The following is a 19,303-nucleotide window of genomic DNA, read 5'->3' as shown; positions in this document are numbered from 1 at the left end:
AGAAGAAAGGCAGCTAAATCTGAGACGTGTCACGAGGCCACCGGCTGGAGAGAAAGAACGTCTAAACACAAACCAAGGCGAGAGCAACAGGCCGGCGTTTCCGCAGATTCTCTTTGGCTCCTGGAGTTGCAGAGCAGTGACGGCCTAAAGATAACCCAAGCGTCTACGAAGGGCCACTTTTAAATAGTAGCTTTAATACCACAAGTCATTTCAGAAGCATTTCCTTCCAGAGCCTGCCACACATGCCCAACAATGGCAACCCCACTGAAGAGATGAGAGCCCGGGAAATGGAAGGAGTCCCAAAGGGGAACAGACAGCTCCCAACAGGCTGTGGTTCGATCCTGCACCCAAATTTGGACTGCTGAGAAAGAATAATCTAGCACAGAGACACCTTGTGGAAGTGATCGACTGACAATCACTGGTGATTAAAGAGCAGGGAGACAGTTAAACAAACAGTTTAACCCAATGCCTTCCCTTTCTAAAACAGAGACAGATAAACCGTGGATGGCTACCATCCAGCAGTGTTTTTAGGGAAGCCTTTCACTCCAACAGAAAACACTACCTCTCAGTCTATCTGGACCACAGTTTGGCTGACCAAGTAGAACTGTATGGAATCTTCACCACATAATGTGTATATGAAGCCACTGTGGCCACCCACTAACCACAGAAGCACCAAATAGAACGGCTCCAAGAGCCTGCTCCTTTTTTTTTTTCTTCCTTTGAAGGCCAGGGCTAAAGTTCCTAAGATCTTCCTAAATATTAAAATCCACTCACCCCTCACCTACCCTGAGTGAGTCCACACTGTCTTAAATGGCAGGCGGCCAGGGGCTGGTGTACAGGGGACAGGTGCTCAGTGAGCTATTTTCAGTTGCTATCAGATCAGTCGGGAGCTGCACATGCTCAGTAGGCAGGCAAGTTTTGGTTGCATTTCAAACTCTGGGCAGCCAAGAGACATACACCTTTCACAGCTGCCAGGGCAACCAGCTGCCTGGTGCTCCTCCCAAGACGGGAGCAATGAAAACACTGTAACCTGGCCAGCCAGCATGCCAGTGAGCAAGCTGTACCTCAAGTCTCACTGCCTGGGTTATTCTGAGCTGGGCTATTGACACTCCATGGCAACACAGGAACAAAGGGCCAGCTAGAGGGATTTAAATGTCTCACAAAAGTTGCTAGAAAAGTCAGCAGCCCAGACATCTGCCTTCATAATAAAAGTGGCAGCAGAATTATTACTAGATGAGCGTTGCTTACCACAGCTTTATTGTTTGTGAAACACCTGTAACAAAAGTCTATTCTTTAAACTACAGTTTGTCTTTTGTTTGTGTCTTTTTGCTGTTTGCCACCATTGAGGTGGCAGTTGGGATGCCTTTGAAAACGCAGCGGGGCTGGCCCGCCCGCAGTGACGCAGCAAGGGACCTCTCACCTTGCCACGCCCTGTGATCCACTTCAGCCCACAACTCTTCCAAAACACACGAACTGCCCTACTCCCAGAGCTCTCCCTGCCCATGGAGGAGGGCCTCAGCTCTCCTTTCCCCAGACCACTCTGGCCATGCTGGACGGCCTGCCCTGGCGGTACCCTCCATCATCATCACCCCACTTCTCACGGCCCGGCCCTCCCCCTGCCTGACGAGTCCTTCTGGTCCTGCCTTCACTAGTCTAATGGCTGTTCATCCTTCCCCTTTGTCTCCCTGGGCTGATGCCCCCAACCCCAGCCCAGTGTGCTTTGAAGGCCTGTGCTGTGGACTCTCCTAGTGCTGTGCTCTGACCTTTGCAGCACCCAGCTAACCTGTGACTCGTCGGCAGGAACCACTTCTAGGTATGTGGACGTCACCAGGGCCTGCCGGTGTACTAATGCTGATTTATCAATTAAAAGAAGGTATGATCGACTTGAGAAATAACAAGTGTGGAATGGTTGTAAAGAAAAATGAACCTTCACACACTGTTGGTGAGAATGGAAACTGGTACAACCACTATGGAAAATAGCATGGAGGTTCCTTTAAAAATTAAGAACAGATCTACCCTATGACCCAGCAATACCTCTTCTGGGTATCTACCTGAACAATTTGAAAACACTCATAAAGATACATGCACATTCGAGACAAGGAAACAACCAAAGAACCCTCTACCAGATGACTGGATAAAGAAGATGCGGCACATATATACTATGGACTACTACTCAGCCAAAAGAAAAGATGATGTGCTGCCATCTGTGACGACATGGACAGATCTTGAGACTATCCTGCTACGTAAAATAAGTTAGATGGGGAAAGTCAACAACCATATGATTTCCCTCGTACGTGAGATATAAAACAGAAAGCAACGCACAAACAAGGGAAACACACAAGCGGAAACTCATAGGTGCAGACAAGTGTGGTGATCAGCAGGGTGAAGGGCGGGAGGGGGTAGAGAGGACGACCAGCAGAGGAGGGAGAAAGGGGGTCAAATACATGGTGACGAAGGGACACCTGACTTCCGGTGGTGGGTGCTCAATGCAACACACAGGTCATATATTATAGAACCACACACTTGAAACCTATACAATCCTATTAAATAATTTCACCCCAATAAATGTAATAAAATTCAAAAAGAATATAAGGTTGTCTTAGAACTGATTCTCTTCCCACAAACTCAGAATAAATGCTTTAAAAAGATGTGCTCTCTTATCTCCTCAGCCTAGATCAGCCCCTCTGTCTCTTATATTATCTTTTTTATGTTATAATGATAATTACTTATTCACTTGTTTGCCAAATATTCATGGAGCACCAACTGCATGCCAGGCACTGTCTTAGACACTGGGCATAAAACAACAGACACAAGGTCCCAGCCTCTCTCACTCAGGGCTCACTCTGCGTGTGTTCCCTGTGGCTCCTCACAGCTTCCCTGTTACTGACACTGCAGTAGCAGTCTTTGAGAGGTCAAGCGCACGTACACAGTCACAGTAAAGAGGAAGACAACAGCTCGTGTGTTTGACTTTGTCTCTCCTGAAAAGGGCTTGTTTCCTCCGCAGGACGAAGAGCCTTCCCTTCCAAAGGCACTCTGTCAAGCAACACGGATTAACTACCAAAAATCACCCTAACCCCAGCAAAGCTGACATTATGAAGTACATGAACTAGATGAAAAATAAAAGGAAGCTACATGGCGTTCGTGGCATTCTTCATCAAAGAAGTCACATTCTAAGCTGGACTATGAGTATCTTTCCCTGTCCTTCAATTTACAACATTTCTGATTAAATCTGGTGGGGTTTTTTTTTTCATTCAAACTGACTTGGCGTAGGTGCCATAATTCAGAAAGGAAAACAACTGCAGCAAAAAAAGAATTAATAAAAGAGGTGAATTTCACCACCCCCCCCAAGAGGAATTTCTCATTCTTCCTCCCATTCCTTCTCCCCTTCCACCCCACCAAACACACACAAACTAGGAAAGGCCAGCCTCTGTTGTAACCCATAACAGAGAATTAGATGTAGCATCACCGTAGACCTGGGAAACACCCGGGTCTGTAGAGCTCAGATTCAGCTGATTACACTCAGGCGGCAGCTGTTCCAATGTTATGACCACGGCCGAGAAGGTACAAATGTCAACTCTCCTCTTCCTGACAAGTCACTACCTTCAAGAGAGAGGATGGTCAGGCTCCATAAAGTTATGAAAAAACAAAAGGTTCCAGGCCAGCTTCCTTGGAAAATGCACAGGTAACTGACAGAGTTTTCACCGGAGGGCAGCTGGGACTTCTGGGCAGGGAGCTCTGTGGAGACGGCTGGAGTGATCTTTTTCAAACTGCAGTGAAATCAAGCTAGTGGCTCAAGACAAGATCTCACTTCTTTTTAAGTGAAATAAAACTGAATAGAAGAAAAAAGAAGAAATAGGAGAGTACACTGAACAAAACAAGAGTGACTACTATTTCATGAAAGTTGTATTGCACATGCGTGCCGGTATATGTCTTCAATGCAGATGCACTGGATCTAACTCTGAAATGTGTCTCACTGTGAGTCACAGTGAGATGTCTGGGAGCCGCCCTTCCCTGTGTCTCACACTGTTTGGAAACTGACATGAGATCTCAGTAATTATGACTACTTCATATAATCATTACTTATGGAATTTTGCCTAAGGTCGTGCTGAACTGCAGAGGGAAGTTTTGGAGGACAGTTAGCAGTGTTTTGAAAGTTACAAATTAATTTTCAAATATCTTTTGTTTTCTTTGCTGTTTATTTCTATTCAGGAGTTAACGTTGCTTAAAGAGTTACTGGACCCACTTTGTGTGTGTGTGTGTGTGTGTATATGTGTGTGTGTGAGAGAGAGAGAGAGAGACAGAGAGAGAGAGAGAGGCTTCCCCACACCAAAAAACAATTCTCAAACACCTGCAAAGGGTATAAGAATTCATCTCAGTTCTGACTCTGTTGACCCCAGAGATAGGAAGAGATTCCACAGGTAAAGGGCTCAGTCCCACAAGACCACCTTCCATTTCAGATGCCAATCTCAAGCCCAGGTTGATTCCTGTGTTTCTGCCCAACTGGTAACACATTAGAGATTTCCAAGACCCCCTCCTGGGGTTCAATTTATTTGCTAGAATAGCTCACAAAACTCAGGAAAACCCGTTTACTCACTAGATTACCAATTTATTACAAAGGATATTAAAAGATACGGATCAATAGCTGGATGAAAATGTACACAGGACAAGGTCCCACATGAAAGAGTGTCTGTCCTCATGGAGCCCAGGGCCCACCATGGTGGCACACAGAAACATGCTCCTTCCCCAACACATAAAGCCTCTAAAAAAGGGACCAACAAACTATCCTGCTTGGCGTTTTACAGAGGCTTCATTACAGAGTCACTGACTGCAGGCAACTGGTTCCACCTCCATTTCCCTGTTCCTTCCTAGGGGACTGGGGAGTGAAACCAGAAGTTCGGATACTCTAACCACCAGGTTGGCTCCTCCCCCTTAGGTGGGGGTGTCTAAAAGTTACCTCATCAACCGAACAAGAAATGCCATTGCTGCTCTCATCACTTAGGAAATTCTGAGGGGTTTGAGATCTGCATAAGAACACCAAACATAGCTGAGAAATATACTCTGGTCATCAGAATGATTATAAATCACAGTATCGCAGCTGCGTGTATGGCATTCCTACAAACCTCCTGCTTCACTAGTTTTCCCAAGCAGAGAAGATGGCATCTACCCTCTATAAAGACCAAGGGTGACCTTGATCTTTATAAAAGCAAAGCTTAGCAGCTATTGCTCTGCCTACTCACTGCTGACCAGATGGAAATCAGTTCATGAGTAGCGTCTTGGATTTGTTTTCTCTTCTGTTCAATACCTGACTTTGACTGAAATTTTAGAGTCCCATCCACACCCCACTGCCACTCCCTCTTATATAAATACTCACTGAACATGAGCATTTTCGAAGATCCACTGGAAAAAAAAAAAAACGGATGTGGGTTTAGTTTAACTACCCAGAAGAAACAAACATTACACAGGAAGGAAAGCTGAGAGGAAGCTCTGTCCCAGCTCACCTTGCATCAAATAGTACATCATCATTCTATTAGATAAGAAAATGTGACTGTAAGGAGGCAGTATCTTGCCCTGGCCAGTGTGGCTCAGTTGGTTGGAGCGCTGGCCCACCTGAGGAAAGGCTGTGTATTTGATTCCTGGTTATAGGGCAAGGTCCAAAACAAAACAGCTTCGGTCCTCCTGTGGTTTAGGGCCCCCCATGTTTATGGGTTTGATCCCCTGTCCAGGCGCAGGTGTGTGTGATCCCCAGTCTAGATGCATATGACCCACAGCCCCAGCACGGATCCCCAGTCAGGGTGCATAGGGAAGCAACCAACCGATGCTTCTCTTGTATCGATGTTTCTGTCTCTCTCTAAAAAAGCAAATAAAAACCCCTCTAGTGAGGATTAAAAACTAAAAGAAACAGCAGCATCTTTCAAAATACGGCTTCATTAAATATTTACATTTTAGGTCCTGGTAGTGGTACATAGCTCAGTGCATCTCAATTATCTCCCCAAAGTCCTATTTGATGATGTATCAGTAAAAAATATTTTGTTCTAAACAAAAGGGATAAATTATAGTAATGAGAAATGAGAGCAACAATTTTAATACTAAGACATTTTCCTTACATTCGCTCACCCCTTCAAAAACTTCCTGAATTTTCAATAATGAGAAATTCAAAGAAAGGCTTATTCTATTCTTCCCCCACCAGGGGCAAAGAGGGGCACCTCTGTGTCCTTAACAAAAAATCTATTGAAATTATCCCCTTTCCTCCCTCATTGTGTAATTGGGCTGGAAAGTCTGAGTGGTGATAGCTCTGGAAATAGTAAAATCAAGTCAACCCTGAGTATAATTTAGCAATCTTCTCTAGAACACGCCAAAATCTCTTGCTGACAACTCTGTGAAGTCCAGCCTTCCTTGCTGTAATGCAATCTAACTATAGCTTACTAACTTAATAAAACATGGGTCATCTTAGTTTTAGAGATTTCGGAAGAAGCAACACTGCATTTTAAGTATCCGTGCCATGGTCAGTCAACACCTGCAAATGCTCACAGGGACAAAGGGAAAGCCAAACATGGATGTTCTGGAACAGAGCTGAACTTCTCCCAGGTGGCATAATAACAGTATTAGAGCATGATTAGTCTTATTAATGGGAAGGAAAAGGAAGGATATACGGGTAATTAGGACTCAAGTGCTCTTCTCTGTGAGAGCAAATAAAACTCTTCCTGCAGCTACAGTTGTATATATAATGAGCATGAAAAATGAATACTGGCATGAGAGACAAGAGGAAAAACACAATCCCAGGTGAAGCAGCCTCTCATCCCTTGCTATTACAAGGTCTCATCTCAGCCTTTCCAACAGGCGGGATTCTAACATGCACCAGATATAATGTAAATGTGGGATGGAGCTCATTCAAAGGACCAGAAAATGCAAAAATTTGAAGAAGACTGGTAATGGTTGAAACTCTTGAACACTATTCCTCAAAGTATATTATACCTTTTGTTGGCTGTACAGCCTTAAGTATGTAAGAATTTTAACCAGTTCAAAAGCACACCCCCGAAACCTGTATCATTAGGGTAATCGTGGGGATTATGTGAAACAATGCATACAAAGCAATTAGCCTAACATTTAGTGCATAGGAACCACTCCCTAAATATCACCCCTCATCATCAAAAAGGCAGTTACAGTAAGAAGTGTTTTCCAAACTTATTTGGTCTTTTTTGCCCCAGAGCATTTAGGATCCCACAGATCTTGATAAGTGTCCTCAAGAACACCAAACTAGCCAAATGCTATCAACATTATGGTTTGGGCCCATTTGAAATAATAAAACTATTTCTACTTAATGTTTAAGAGACATTTGGGACTAATTAGAAGAGAAAAGGGGAAAAGCTTGTTTTTATTTTGTGTGTTTTTTAATGGACTAAGAATAACAACCACACAACATACATCAGAACAAAATTTCTATGACTTTCTTATTTATGCCCCAAGAACGCTATTGGCCCCAAGGAAGCACAGTGAATGAGGGGTCGTGGCTGCTCTGCAGTATCAAACAGGGGTCTATCTCCTGTTAAACCTCATAGTTGAAAGCTCTTCACTAGACACTGGGGCTTTTATAAAGAGTTTATTTATCTGCCTTATTATTTTCATCTTTTGGTTAACTATCTTGTACTTAACATTTGCTTTATGACTTCTGTTGAGTATATTAGAGTGTATTACAATTAAGGGTTCTCAGTGGCTTTTTAAAAAAATTCCTAGTAAATATACAAAAACAAAGAGTCTTTTCATGGAATATGCTTGACAGTTAACAAGGAGTTGAGTCATGGAGGGAAGACAGGACTAAGGCAACTGCCATTATGATTAGAGCAGCAAGGTTGTAGCACTCACTGGGTCTTCTGTTTAAAAAAAAAAGCGATGGCAACTAAAGAATGATGTGTTCTTTTCCTTGCTTGTAAACATCCTAGCGGTGGTGGTATATTAAATAGCAGATCCTTCCTGGCAATCTTGTTCCACTTCAGCCAGACTAACGTGTTTCATTATATATCTTTACTGTGGCATTAAGAAGATAGTTGCTGGATTCTCTGGGCAGCTTAAGAGCTAAAAGCAAGGAAAATCAACCAATGGAATGGTTGTTTATATTCTTCGACAAATGCCTTTTTTTCCTTCCCTTTTCCCCATTCCTTCTCCAAGTTTTTTCTACTCACACTACATTTCCCCCTCAATTTCTTTCCCACACTCTTTTTTTTATTGAGACTACACTACAGGACCACCCACCATATCAAGTGAAACCCAAAGGAATGTTTTAATAACACGTAGAACTAACACTGTACCTAGAAAAAGGCATGCCACGACATTCTTTAGATTTTGTTATAGTGATCAGTGTGCTGAGCGATTAAAAAGAAGAATTCTGGACACTTTCCTGTTATTGTCCCCATTGTCGAATGTCCCTAGGAAGGTCATGTCCACTAGCAGAGAACTACTGTTAACCCATCACATCTTTCCAGGCCGTTTCTTCTCATTAATTCCTTCAACTTAGAACCCACCCTATTTTCTGGTTAAAATATCTCTAAGTCCTTTAAACTTGCAATGCAGGATCTTTACTTTATACCGTCTTGGCATTAATTACAATCACTGCTATATTGCTGGAATGTTTTTAACAAAAATGCTTACAGTAGAGCCTACACTCTAGACACCTAAATAAACACACCGTCCAACAGAAGTTTAACGCAAGTCACATTATGTAATTCACATAATGCAATATTATCGGATAACATAGGAGAAAACCTAGATGACCTTGGGTATGGCAATAATTTTTTAGAGGCATGATCCATGAAAGATAACTAATAAGATAGACTTCATTAAAATTAAAACCTTTGCTCTGTGAAAGGCAATGTCAAAAGAATGAGAAGACAAGCCACAGACTAAGAGAAAATACACACAAAAGACACATCTGATTAAGGACTATTGCCCGAAAAATAGAAAAAAACCCTGAAAACTCAAAAATAAGAAAACAACCCAATTAAAAAATGAGCCAAAGACCTTAACAGATACCTCACCAAAAAAAATATACAGACTGGCAAATAAATATAGGAAAAGGAGCCCCACGTCACCCCACCAGGGAAGTGCAAATTCAAGCCACCACGAGACACCACTGCACGCCTGTTAGAATGGCCGCAGTTCAGAACACTGACACCACCAAACAGTGGTGGGGTGTGGAGCGATAAGAACTCTCAGTCACTGCTTGGGGGGGAATGCAGAATGGGGCCGCTACTTTGAAAGGCAGTATGTAATTTCTTACAAAACTAAACATGCGCTACCATACAATTTAGCACCACAATCCCTGGTCTTTACCCAAAGGGGCTGAAAACTTTGTCCAAACAAAAATGCGCGCATGAATGTTTATAGCAACTTTATTCACAATTGCTAAAACCTGGAAGCAACCAAGATGTTCCTCTGGTAGGTCAACAGATAAACTGTGGTACATCTAGACAATGGAATATTATTCAGTGCTAAGAAGAAATTAGTATGAAAACATATGGAGGGATGTTAAATGCATATCAGCAATGTAAAGAAGCCAATCTGAAAAGACTACACACTGCATGATTCCAATGAGAGAACATTCTGGAAAAGGCAAAACTATGGAGGCAGTAGAAAGATCAGTGGTTGCTAATGATTAAGGGTAGCAGGGGAAAGGGATGAACAACAAGTGAAACACAGAAGATATGCAGAGTGGTGAAATCCTGTGTATGATACCAATACTCCGTAATGATAGATACATGTGATTATATATATTTGTCCAAACCCATATAATGTGCAACACCAAGAGTTAACCCTCATGTAGACTATGGACTTCGAGTGATTATGATGAGGCAATGTAGGTTCATCAATTATAGCAAATGCACCCATTTGGTGCAGGACGTTAATAATCGGGGAGACAATGCATGTGGGACTAGAGGGTATGACAAATCTCTGTACTTTCCTTTTGATTTGCTGTCAACCTAAAAAAGGCTTAAAAAATAGTCATAGTATGCCCTGGCTGGTATAGCTCAGGGGACTGAGCATGGGCTGTGAATCAAAAGGTCACCAGTTCAATTCCTAGTCAGGGCACACACCTGGGTTGCAGGCTGGGCCCCCACTGGGAACCACATGAGAGGCAACCACACATTGATATTCCTCTCCCTCTCTTTCTCCCTCCCTTCCCTGCTCTCTAAAAATAAATAAATAAAAACCTTTAAAAAATCATAGGGAAAGAGGGAAGAAAGGAATCTTAAGTCTGATCTTAAGTCTGACAAGACTAAGAACAAACTTGCTTACAATAAGCCAAACCATACACAATACAACCATCCACTTAAGGATGGGGCACATTCTGAGAAACATGTCCTTAAGTGATTTCATCATGTGCACACATCAGAGTGCACTCACATAAACCTGGAAGGTACGGCCTAGGTACAGCCGAATATACACCCTTGCCACATGGTGTAGCCTGCTGCTCCTGGGCTACAAGTACACCATGTCACTCTATACAACAACACGGGATTAAATCAAGTGCAAGAGATGCAATCAGGAGACATAGTGAGCACGAGGCTGCTGTCAGTGGAACATGGCACATGTTTTACAGCAATAAGTAGAAAAGAGAACACTCTAACATAATAAGGAAATACAGTAAATACATAAGCCAGTAGCACAGTGCCATTTATTATCATTATCAAGTACTGCATACTATACATAACTGTGTGTGCTGACTTTGATGCAATTGGCCGTGCAGCAGGCTTACACCAACATCACCACCAACATGTGAGTGACGTGTTGTACTGTAACCTTGCGATGCCTATGACATCACACAGACCTTGTCTATAGTGAGCTCCTATTTGTGACATATAAGGTTTGGTTAGGTGACAGGAAGGTTTCATCTTCATTATAATCTTGTGGAACCCCCACGGTGTGTTATCTGTCCTTCATCAAAGTGCCATAGTGTGGCCCCAACTGTACACCTGTCCTGCTCCAAACAGCTGTAAGTCTCTTACCTTCCATACTCGGGGAAGGGAAAGCAATCATCATCAGCAGGGGAAGAATCATCACTCCATCTACCATTGTACAACTGTGGAGGAAAAAATAAGATATAAGTAAGACAAAAAATTTAACTACAGGATGACAAGTTAAATTAAGCCTACCATTTTCAAACTGCCATTCAAGGCCTTTCTTACAAATCCCCCTCACATATGTTGCCTTATTTCTTAGTATATTTAAACATATACCCTTTACATGGATCTAAACAAATCATCTGAAGAAGTTAATCAGATGTACCTCCTGCTGGTGGTGACTCTAAGGTGACTTTCCCTGAGTCCACCCTCTTTCAAAGACTCAATGGGACAGGACTTCTCAGCTGTATAAGGCTAGGCATTCCCACAGGATTTTAGGTCTGAATTTTATCTTATCCTACTGAATGCAGAATTGGCAATAAATTAAAAACCCAGAGAAGCATGAATAGACGGCTCCTACAATACGATAAAGATTAAGTGGCTGAATCATTCAAGCCAAATTATTATGTTTGAGTCTTACTTTTTCTCCTTGCTCTGCAGACAGCCTGAAAGGACAGGGAAAAACCTACAACATATCCCTCATCTACGGCAAAACACTGCCTTCCTGCATTAACCTCAAGGGTAACGGAGGACAGACACAAGCATGACGGGAAGAAATCATCTGAATGTGTGAAACTACAACTGAGAAAAAGATATCTGATAAAAATAAAAACTTTCAAGTTGATCCTGTCCTGAAACTACACTGGCAAAATCTCAATCTTCTGAACTGAAAGGACTACAATAGAGGATTTTTCCTTTTGAATAATCTTGAAGAATTTCAGCAATATGATGCCAGGTTGGTTGTATGAATTCATTATTACAAAAAATAATTTAAAAAATTAAACCTGCCCTGGCTGTTGTAACTCAGTGGATTGAGCCCAGGCCTGCAAACCAGAGGATCGCAGTTTGATTCCCAGTCAGGGCACATGCCTGGGCTGCAGGCCAGTTCCCAGCAGGGGACTCACGAGAGGCAACCATGCATTGATGTTTCTCTCCCTCTCTCCTTCCCTTCCCCTCTAAAGATAAATAAATAAAATCTAAATCTAAATATATATATATTAAACCTTTGTCCAGTGATTTTATGGATGGTCAAATAAAAAAGGAAACTGGCCAAGATCTTTAATGCATAGTCAGTGTACTATCCTAATTTTACAGCTTCAAAGCAAAGAACAAAAGTCTGTTGCTACATAAGCAGCTCAGAGTGGACACCTTCTGATTCATATTCTTAATTTCTTAATATCAAATTTTGAGGTTGAGAGTCTGATTGTTCATTCCCCACACCTGAACCCTATCTTACCAGCCCTCGTTTCAATGTGTTTATAATTGTATTTCAGCCAATCCCTTCCCTGTTAACAAGATGAGATGGGGGTAAAGGAGATTTTTATGTACCCCTCATTTATATTTTTAAGAGAACATGAAACTTAAGTGAGCGCCTTTCATTGTTGTTATTATTATTTCCATGCTCATACAGAGCTTGTCTATAGTGAGCCCCTATCTGTGACACACACGCTACCTAATGTTGCGCCCCAGGGCCCTCACGATCAGATATGGAGTCCTCCAACACCATCTCATGCCCGTGCCTTTGAACATAAACACAGCGGTGGTTCCAACTGCCTCAAATGCCCTGAGCTTCCTCCTCTACCCCTAGGCTATTCAACTGCCTCTTCCTGTCATTCATGATCTAGCTCAAGAGGCAAACACATGGTGAAACACCTCCATCAGCAGGGATTTCAAACCCCCAGCACTGATCCAACACCACTCGTAATCAACTATTTGTCTGTGGCGGTCTCCAGCACTAGCCCACTTGTCTCCACATGGGGTACGTGTAGCCAATAGTCATGCAAGACAATTCACTGACTTATGGGATGAATATACAGAAACTTTTTTCTTATAAAAAATGTCTTCACCCTGGCCAGTGTAGCTCAGTTTGTTGAAGCATTGTCCCATAAACTGAAGAGTCATGAGTTCAATTCCCAATCGGGCACATGCCCAGGTTGCAAGTTCGATCCCTGGTCAAGGCGCATAAGAGATGGCAACCAATTAATGTTTCTCATTTACTTCAATGTCTGTCTATCTGTCTTTCTCTCTCTCTCTCACTCTCTCTTTCCCTCCTTCCCCCACTCCCTCCTTTCCTCTTTCTCTAAAAGCAATGAAAAAAGTCCTCAGGTGAGAATTAAAAAAATAAAAATAAATAAAAACTGTTTTCATCTAATAGAGCCATAAATAGCTTGAGCATTTATATAGTTTCTGTCTCAATCCCTTATGACAGTCCAGTAATAAGAGGTATTTTTCAGAAAAAGTGGGAGATATAATGTGAAAGTGTGGAGAGAACACCCACATACTATACTTTAAAGGTTCCATTTAAGCAGAATTACAGATTGCACTGGCTACTTAAAATGAAAGGAGCCCTCCCCCAAATGCAAGTGCTCTAAAACCATTTTAAAAACTACTTAGTAAATGTTATCAATAAAAGAACCAGAAAAGAGTAAGAAAATGTGGAGCTGACTATTCTTACTGGTTCTTTGTTAGTCAGTTTACTAGAAAAAAGCAATTAAAGTTCAGTTGAATTGGACATGAAGAAGGTTTCCCAATTTCAAAATCCAAAAATACCTCAAAAATTGATTTGCACCCAGTATCACAGACAACAACCACTATTCCAAATGACCCAAAATGCTAATCGATGTCATTCATCACCATTAGCAGTCCCTTAAATGTCTCATCTTCAATACCTTTAAAATTTCTATTTTATAATACATAGCTTTTATTTTATGTAAAACTTATAACCAACATACATATTGAAGGTGCATACTCAAAAAACTTTTTAACTTACGGGATATATTTTCAAAAGTTTTTGAAAACTACTGGAATATCTGTCTTATCTTTGAATTCCAATCTTTCCTTCCTTCTTTCTATGACTATTGAAAGACTACTATGTACTAGACATTAAAAACCTAAAGTAATAAAGATAAAACATGATCCTTACTATGTTAAGCTTACTGTCTATGGTGGTAATCAAATAATCATCCAAAAGACAGCATAATTAAAAACAGCATTAAATGTTAGGAAAAAAAAAAAGGACATGGTTAAACAAGACCGCCAACTAAACAGCTTGAGAGTCCCCAAAGGGTGGAGGAGCTTCCCCTAGGGGGGTTATATCTAAATAAGAACCATAGAGATGACTGGGAGGTACTAGCAAAAGAGTAAGTGTGTGTGAGTGTATGGGTGTGTGGGTGGGTGGGTGAGAGAGAGAGAGAAAAAAAGAGAGAGAGAGTTGGGGTGGGTGGCACCCTGTGGTGAAGACAGAGTAGCATTAATAAAAAAGGCAAAGCTTCTCAGTTTTCATAGAGGCCCTGTGGTCAGTTCAAGCAAGCTGTGTCCTCAGGACTTAAGACATATTCAAAAAGAAAAGAAAAACCAGTCTAACACAGAGAACCTAGAGAAAATAGTTATAAAGAGGAGAAAATCCAAGGAGGCTGGAGAGGCAGGCCAGGGTCAGAACCTCAGTAAGATAGGGGGAGGGAGAGAATGGGGGGAAAGGTACAGGGAATAAGAAGCATAACTGGTAGGCAAAAAGTAGACAGGTGGAGGTTAAGGATAGTACTGGAAATGGAGAAGCCAAAGAACATATGCATGACCCATGGACATGAACTAAGGAAGAAAGAATACTGGGGGTGGGAGGTGAAGGGCGGAGGGGGAGATTAAGGGCAGAAAAAAATGGGATGACTGTGATAGCATAATCAATAAGTACACTTTTTAAAAAAGTGAAAAAAAAGGAAAGAACCTCAGTTAAGACACAGCAAGTCCTCTACTCACTTCCCTGTATTCACTGCCCTCAAGACCCCTTACCCTTAGTTCTCACAGCTGGCCCCTCCACACCCCATTTTCCCAGGCACTGTAGCAGCCAGCTTCCTGCCTATCTCGGGGCCTTTGTGTACAAGATGATCCCCATGATTGAGCCCTTCTTTCGGGACCCAACCAGGCAAATCCCTACTCAACCTGCAAGTCGCAAATGTTGCTTCCTTCTAGAAGCTTGCCTAGACCCTCATATTCCCTCATCATACTCCCATATAACACTTTGTTAATTTTCATTCATAGCACTCATAATTAATAATTACTTAGTCATACCTATGTGTAATTTTCAACATCTGCTTGCCTCAGTAGACTGTAAACTCAATGGTAGCAAAATCTATTTTGTTCACTGACACCAGAGCCAAGTAGGTGTACATTTAATACTTGCTGATTTTGAATTGCCCCTGAATTAGTCATCTTAATTTGAGCTTAAATTGTAAAGACTTATCAATCTCTTCCAGCCTTCTCCTACACACAAGTACATATACACCTGCTAAGAAATAACAGTATTAAGACATTTACCATCTCTGTAACATTAATGTATAGAATTTCATCAAAGTAATAGTACAAGTTAACAGTTAACAAACTTCAAATTTCAAAATCAAGAATCCTTTCACTATTAAAAAAAGTCTTAAAAACAATAACCACTGACTTTTTGTTACAAAGCCAAGAAAAGCTCATGCCCCCAAATATCCCTTAACAGATCATACCTGTACAAACAAAATTAAAATATTCATTTAGGCTCACGAATAGAAAACAAACAATAAAATTATAAAGTCTGTTCCCCAAGCTAATCTACTGTTTATAGATAGACAGCTCAGAATCTGCCAAAAATCTTGCGGGAAAAACATTAGCATTACTTCCTGGTTGCTATTCTGTTCATGATCTGGAGTGTTTGCCGACCAGTCAAATCAGCTATTAAATACAGTAACTCCAAAAGGAAAGGGAAATAAGAATGTAGAGAGAATATTCTGGAATAAGTTTCATTATATTTTAATTATTAAAAAATATTAATATGCTAATACCCCAACTTTATGTACCAAGGATCTATTTCTAATTTTAAAATATACTAAGAAGAAAACATTGTCAACTGACTTCCAGTCAAGATGGCAGTAGGCAGACATGGCTCACCTCCTCACACAACCACATCAAAATTACAGGACAACCAACACTCAGAATTGTCAGAAACTGGGTTGAATGGAAGTCTGACAACTACAGAATTAAGGAAACCACATCCATCCAGACTGGTGGGAGGGGGAGAGACATGGAACAGGCTGGTCCCACATCCATGTGTGGTATATAATTTGGGAGAGATAACTCAGGAGCCCTCCCCATACCAGACACCCCAGCCCAGGGTTCCAGTGCCAGGAAGATAAGTCGCCATATATTCTGGATGCAAAATTCAGCAGGGATTGACTCAGTGGAAGAAACTCCTGGAATCCCAAGACGTTCCTCTTAAAGAACCCACACAGTGACTCACCTGCTCAGACTTACCACTTCCACACACAGGGACAAACTGAAGTGCCTGACATCAAGGCAAGAGCTGGGGACAGCTTTCTTCTAGACAGAAATGTGGGCAGAGGCCAAGTCCCTTTTCTGAACCCTCCCCCTACAGAGCCACAGAGATGAGACTCCATCAACCTAACACAGTTTGCCCCACCCTGGAGATCCTCTGAAGTTTTCTGTTCTACCCAACTTAGAGCTGTTAACAAGGGCTTTTCCATACGAATGGCTGGTCTTGGCCATTGCTTCATAGCTTCCTAAATCCTTTCAAACAAGCAACAGACAGTCTCAGTGAGCTGCACCTCTTGCTAAGTGGCACAAGGCCCAGCACTAGGAGCAGCCAGCCTAAATGCACAGTTTAGGTTTGCCTGGGAATCTCCAAGCCCCTAACAAGTAGCAGCTATCTCAGATTGCTTTACAGCTCATGCAGGGTGGACCTGGGAAGAACACAGGTGAGGGCTATCCTTGGCCTGCACCGCACTGGAAACACGAGGGCCTGTACCCAGTGGACAGTTACAGACCACATCAGAGCACCAACCGCCCCTGCACAGCTGATCCTCATGGAGGCAGAGGTTGGTGGTCAGTGGTCACACCAGACCTTTCAGCTGACTGACCTGGGTAAATCCTTCCCATTGACCTGCCAATAGCAACCAAGGCTCAACTACAAGAGGAGGGTGTACCCAGCTGACATGAAAGGCACACCTTTACTACCCAGCTTCGGTGACAGGGGAGGCTGTGCCACTGCATCCTACAGGATATCTTCATCAGGCCACACTACCAAGACATGAAGTCAAAGCAGCTCAACCTAATACACAGAAACAAACAGAGGGAGGCTGCCAAAACAGAGACACAAATATGGCCTAAATGAAAGGACAGATTAAAATTCCAGAAAAAAGAGCTAAACAAAATGGAGATAAGCAATCTGTCAGATGCAGAGTTCAAAACACTGTTTATCAGGATGCTCAAGGAACTTAGTGAGGACCTCAACTGACAGCATAAAAAAGATCCAGTTACAAATGAAGGATACATTAATTAAAATAAAGAACAATTTATAGGGAAACAACAGTAAAGTGGATAAAGCCAAGAATTCAATCAATGATTTGCAACATAAGGAAGCAAAAAACAAGAAATCAGAACAAGAAGAAGAAAAAAGAATAAAAAAAAAAAATTAGGATAGTGTAAAAAGCCTGTAGGACAACTTCAAATGCTCTAACATTCACATCATAGGGGTGCCAGAAGGAGAAGAGAAAGAGTAAAATACTGGAAATCTATTTGAAAAAATAATGAAAAAAAACTTCCCTGATTTGGTGAAGGAAATAGACATGCAAATCCAGGAAGTACAGACAGTCCCAATTATGATGGATGCAAAGAGGCCCACTCCAAAACACATCACAGTTAAAATGCCAAAGTTTAAAGATAAAGAGAAATCTTAAAAGCAACAAGAGAAAAAAGTTAGTTCCTATAGGAAAGTTCCCATTAGACTGTCAGCAAATGTCTCAAAAGAAAGTCTGCAGGCTAGAAGGAAGTAACAAGAAATATTCAAAGTCACAAAAAGTGGGGATATATAGCCAAGATTTCTCTACCGAGTAAAGCTATCATTTAAGAATCGAAGGGTAGATAAAGAGCCTCCCAGACCAGAAAAAACTAAAGGAATTCATCATCACTAAACCACTATTATATGAAATGTTAAAAGGACTTATTTAAGAAAAAGAAGATCAAAACTATGAATAATAAAATGAGAATAAATGCATATCTATCAACAGTTGTATCTGAAAAATAAACTAATCAAGCAAGAAGAACAGAGACAGCATCATGGATATAGAGAGCATTTTAATGGTTGCCAGATGGGAGGGGGGCATAGGGGAGTAAGTAAAGAAGTGAGGGGATTAAGAAGTACAGCTTGGTTGTTACAGAATAGTCATGGGGATGTAAAGTACAGTACAGGTAATGGAGTAATCAAAGAATTTATGGGCATGACCCATGGACAGGAACAATGGTAGGGGACTGCCTGAGGGAGTTGGGAGTGCTAGGCAGAGGGGGCACTCCCTCTGAGTAAATGAGTAAAGCTGGGATAACTGTAATAGCATAATCAATACATATAATTTAAAATAAATAAATAAAATTGATTTCCAAAATAAAGAAAATATTGTTTTTAAAAGTAAAATTTCCAGCCCTGGCGGGTGTGGTTCAGTGGATCGGGAACCAGACTGCGAAGCAAAGGGTGGCAGGTTTGATTCCCAGTCAGGGCACATGCCTGGGTTGTGGGCCAGGTCCCCAGTAGTGGGTTTGCAAGAGGTAACCACGCAATGACATTTCTCTCCCTCGATCCCTTCCCTTCTTTCTAAAAATAAATAAATAAAATCTTTAAAAAGAAAAAAGTAAGTTTTCCATTCCCCTAATGTCAAGTACTTTGGCTAAGGAATTTCAGTTGGGGGTTGGCAAAAAAAAAAAAGTACTAGAAGCGTTAAAAAAGAGTGGCAATATTCCAACAGTTTCAGGGATGTCCTACTCCAGTGGTTTTCAAACTTTGTGATCTCAGAATATTTTTATACTGTTGAAAACTATCAAAGCCCCTAAGGAGCTTTCTTCTGCAGGCTGTATCTACATCTACTCTATTAGAAACTAAAATAGAGCAGTAACATGCTATCCTATTTTTTATAAATTAAAAAAGGAACTTCATTTCCCCCCGCAAAAAAAAATAGTGAGAAAACTGGCATTGTTTTGCATTTTCACAAATCTCTATCATGTTCAGCCTCAAAAGCAACTGGATTCTCACAGATGTTCTACATTCAATCTGTTATAACATGTTGCACTGGTTAAAGGTCATATAGCAAATCCAGCCTTGAACACATATGTCACCAGAAGAAGGAGGACCTCTTGGAACCCCTGAGACAGTCGTG

The 19,303-nt window shown here is 41.5% G+C and overlaps 1 protein-coding gene across 2 annotated transcripts in view; it reads right to left on the bottom strand.

The window, feature by feature from the left end:
• The window catches only part of ACVR1 (activin A receptor type 1), a 137,106-nt gene that overhangs the window by 53,590 nt on the left and 64,213 nt on the right, over window positions 1–19,303 (bottom strand). For both annotated transcript variants that reach the window (XM_037138326.2, XM_037138327.2), the window contains one exon: window positions 10,998–11,071. In XM_037138326.2, the coding sequence (XP_036994221.2) occupies window positions 10,998–11,064 (67 nt within the window). In that variant the 5' untranslated portion in view covers window positions 11,065–11,071. The remainder of the gene's footprint in view (window positions 1–10,997; window positions 11,072–19,303) is intronic.

Source organism: Artibeus jamaicensis, unplaced genomic scaffold, assembly GCF_021234435.1.
Source record: "Artibeus jamaicensis isolate MK-2021 breed Jamaican fruit bat unplaced genomic scaffold, CSHL_Jam_final contig_1832, whole genome shotgun sequence".
Lineage (NCBI taxonomy): Eukaryota > Metazoa > Chordata > Mammalia > Chiroptera > Phyllostomidae > Artibeus > Artibeus jamaicensis.
The sequence above is the reverse complement of the archived record's forward strand: the minus strand, read 5'-3'. Positions and strand labels throughout refer to the sequence as shown.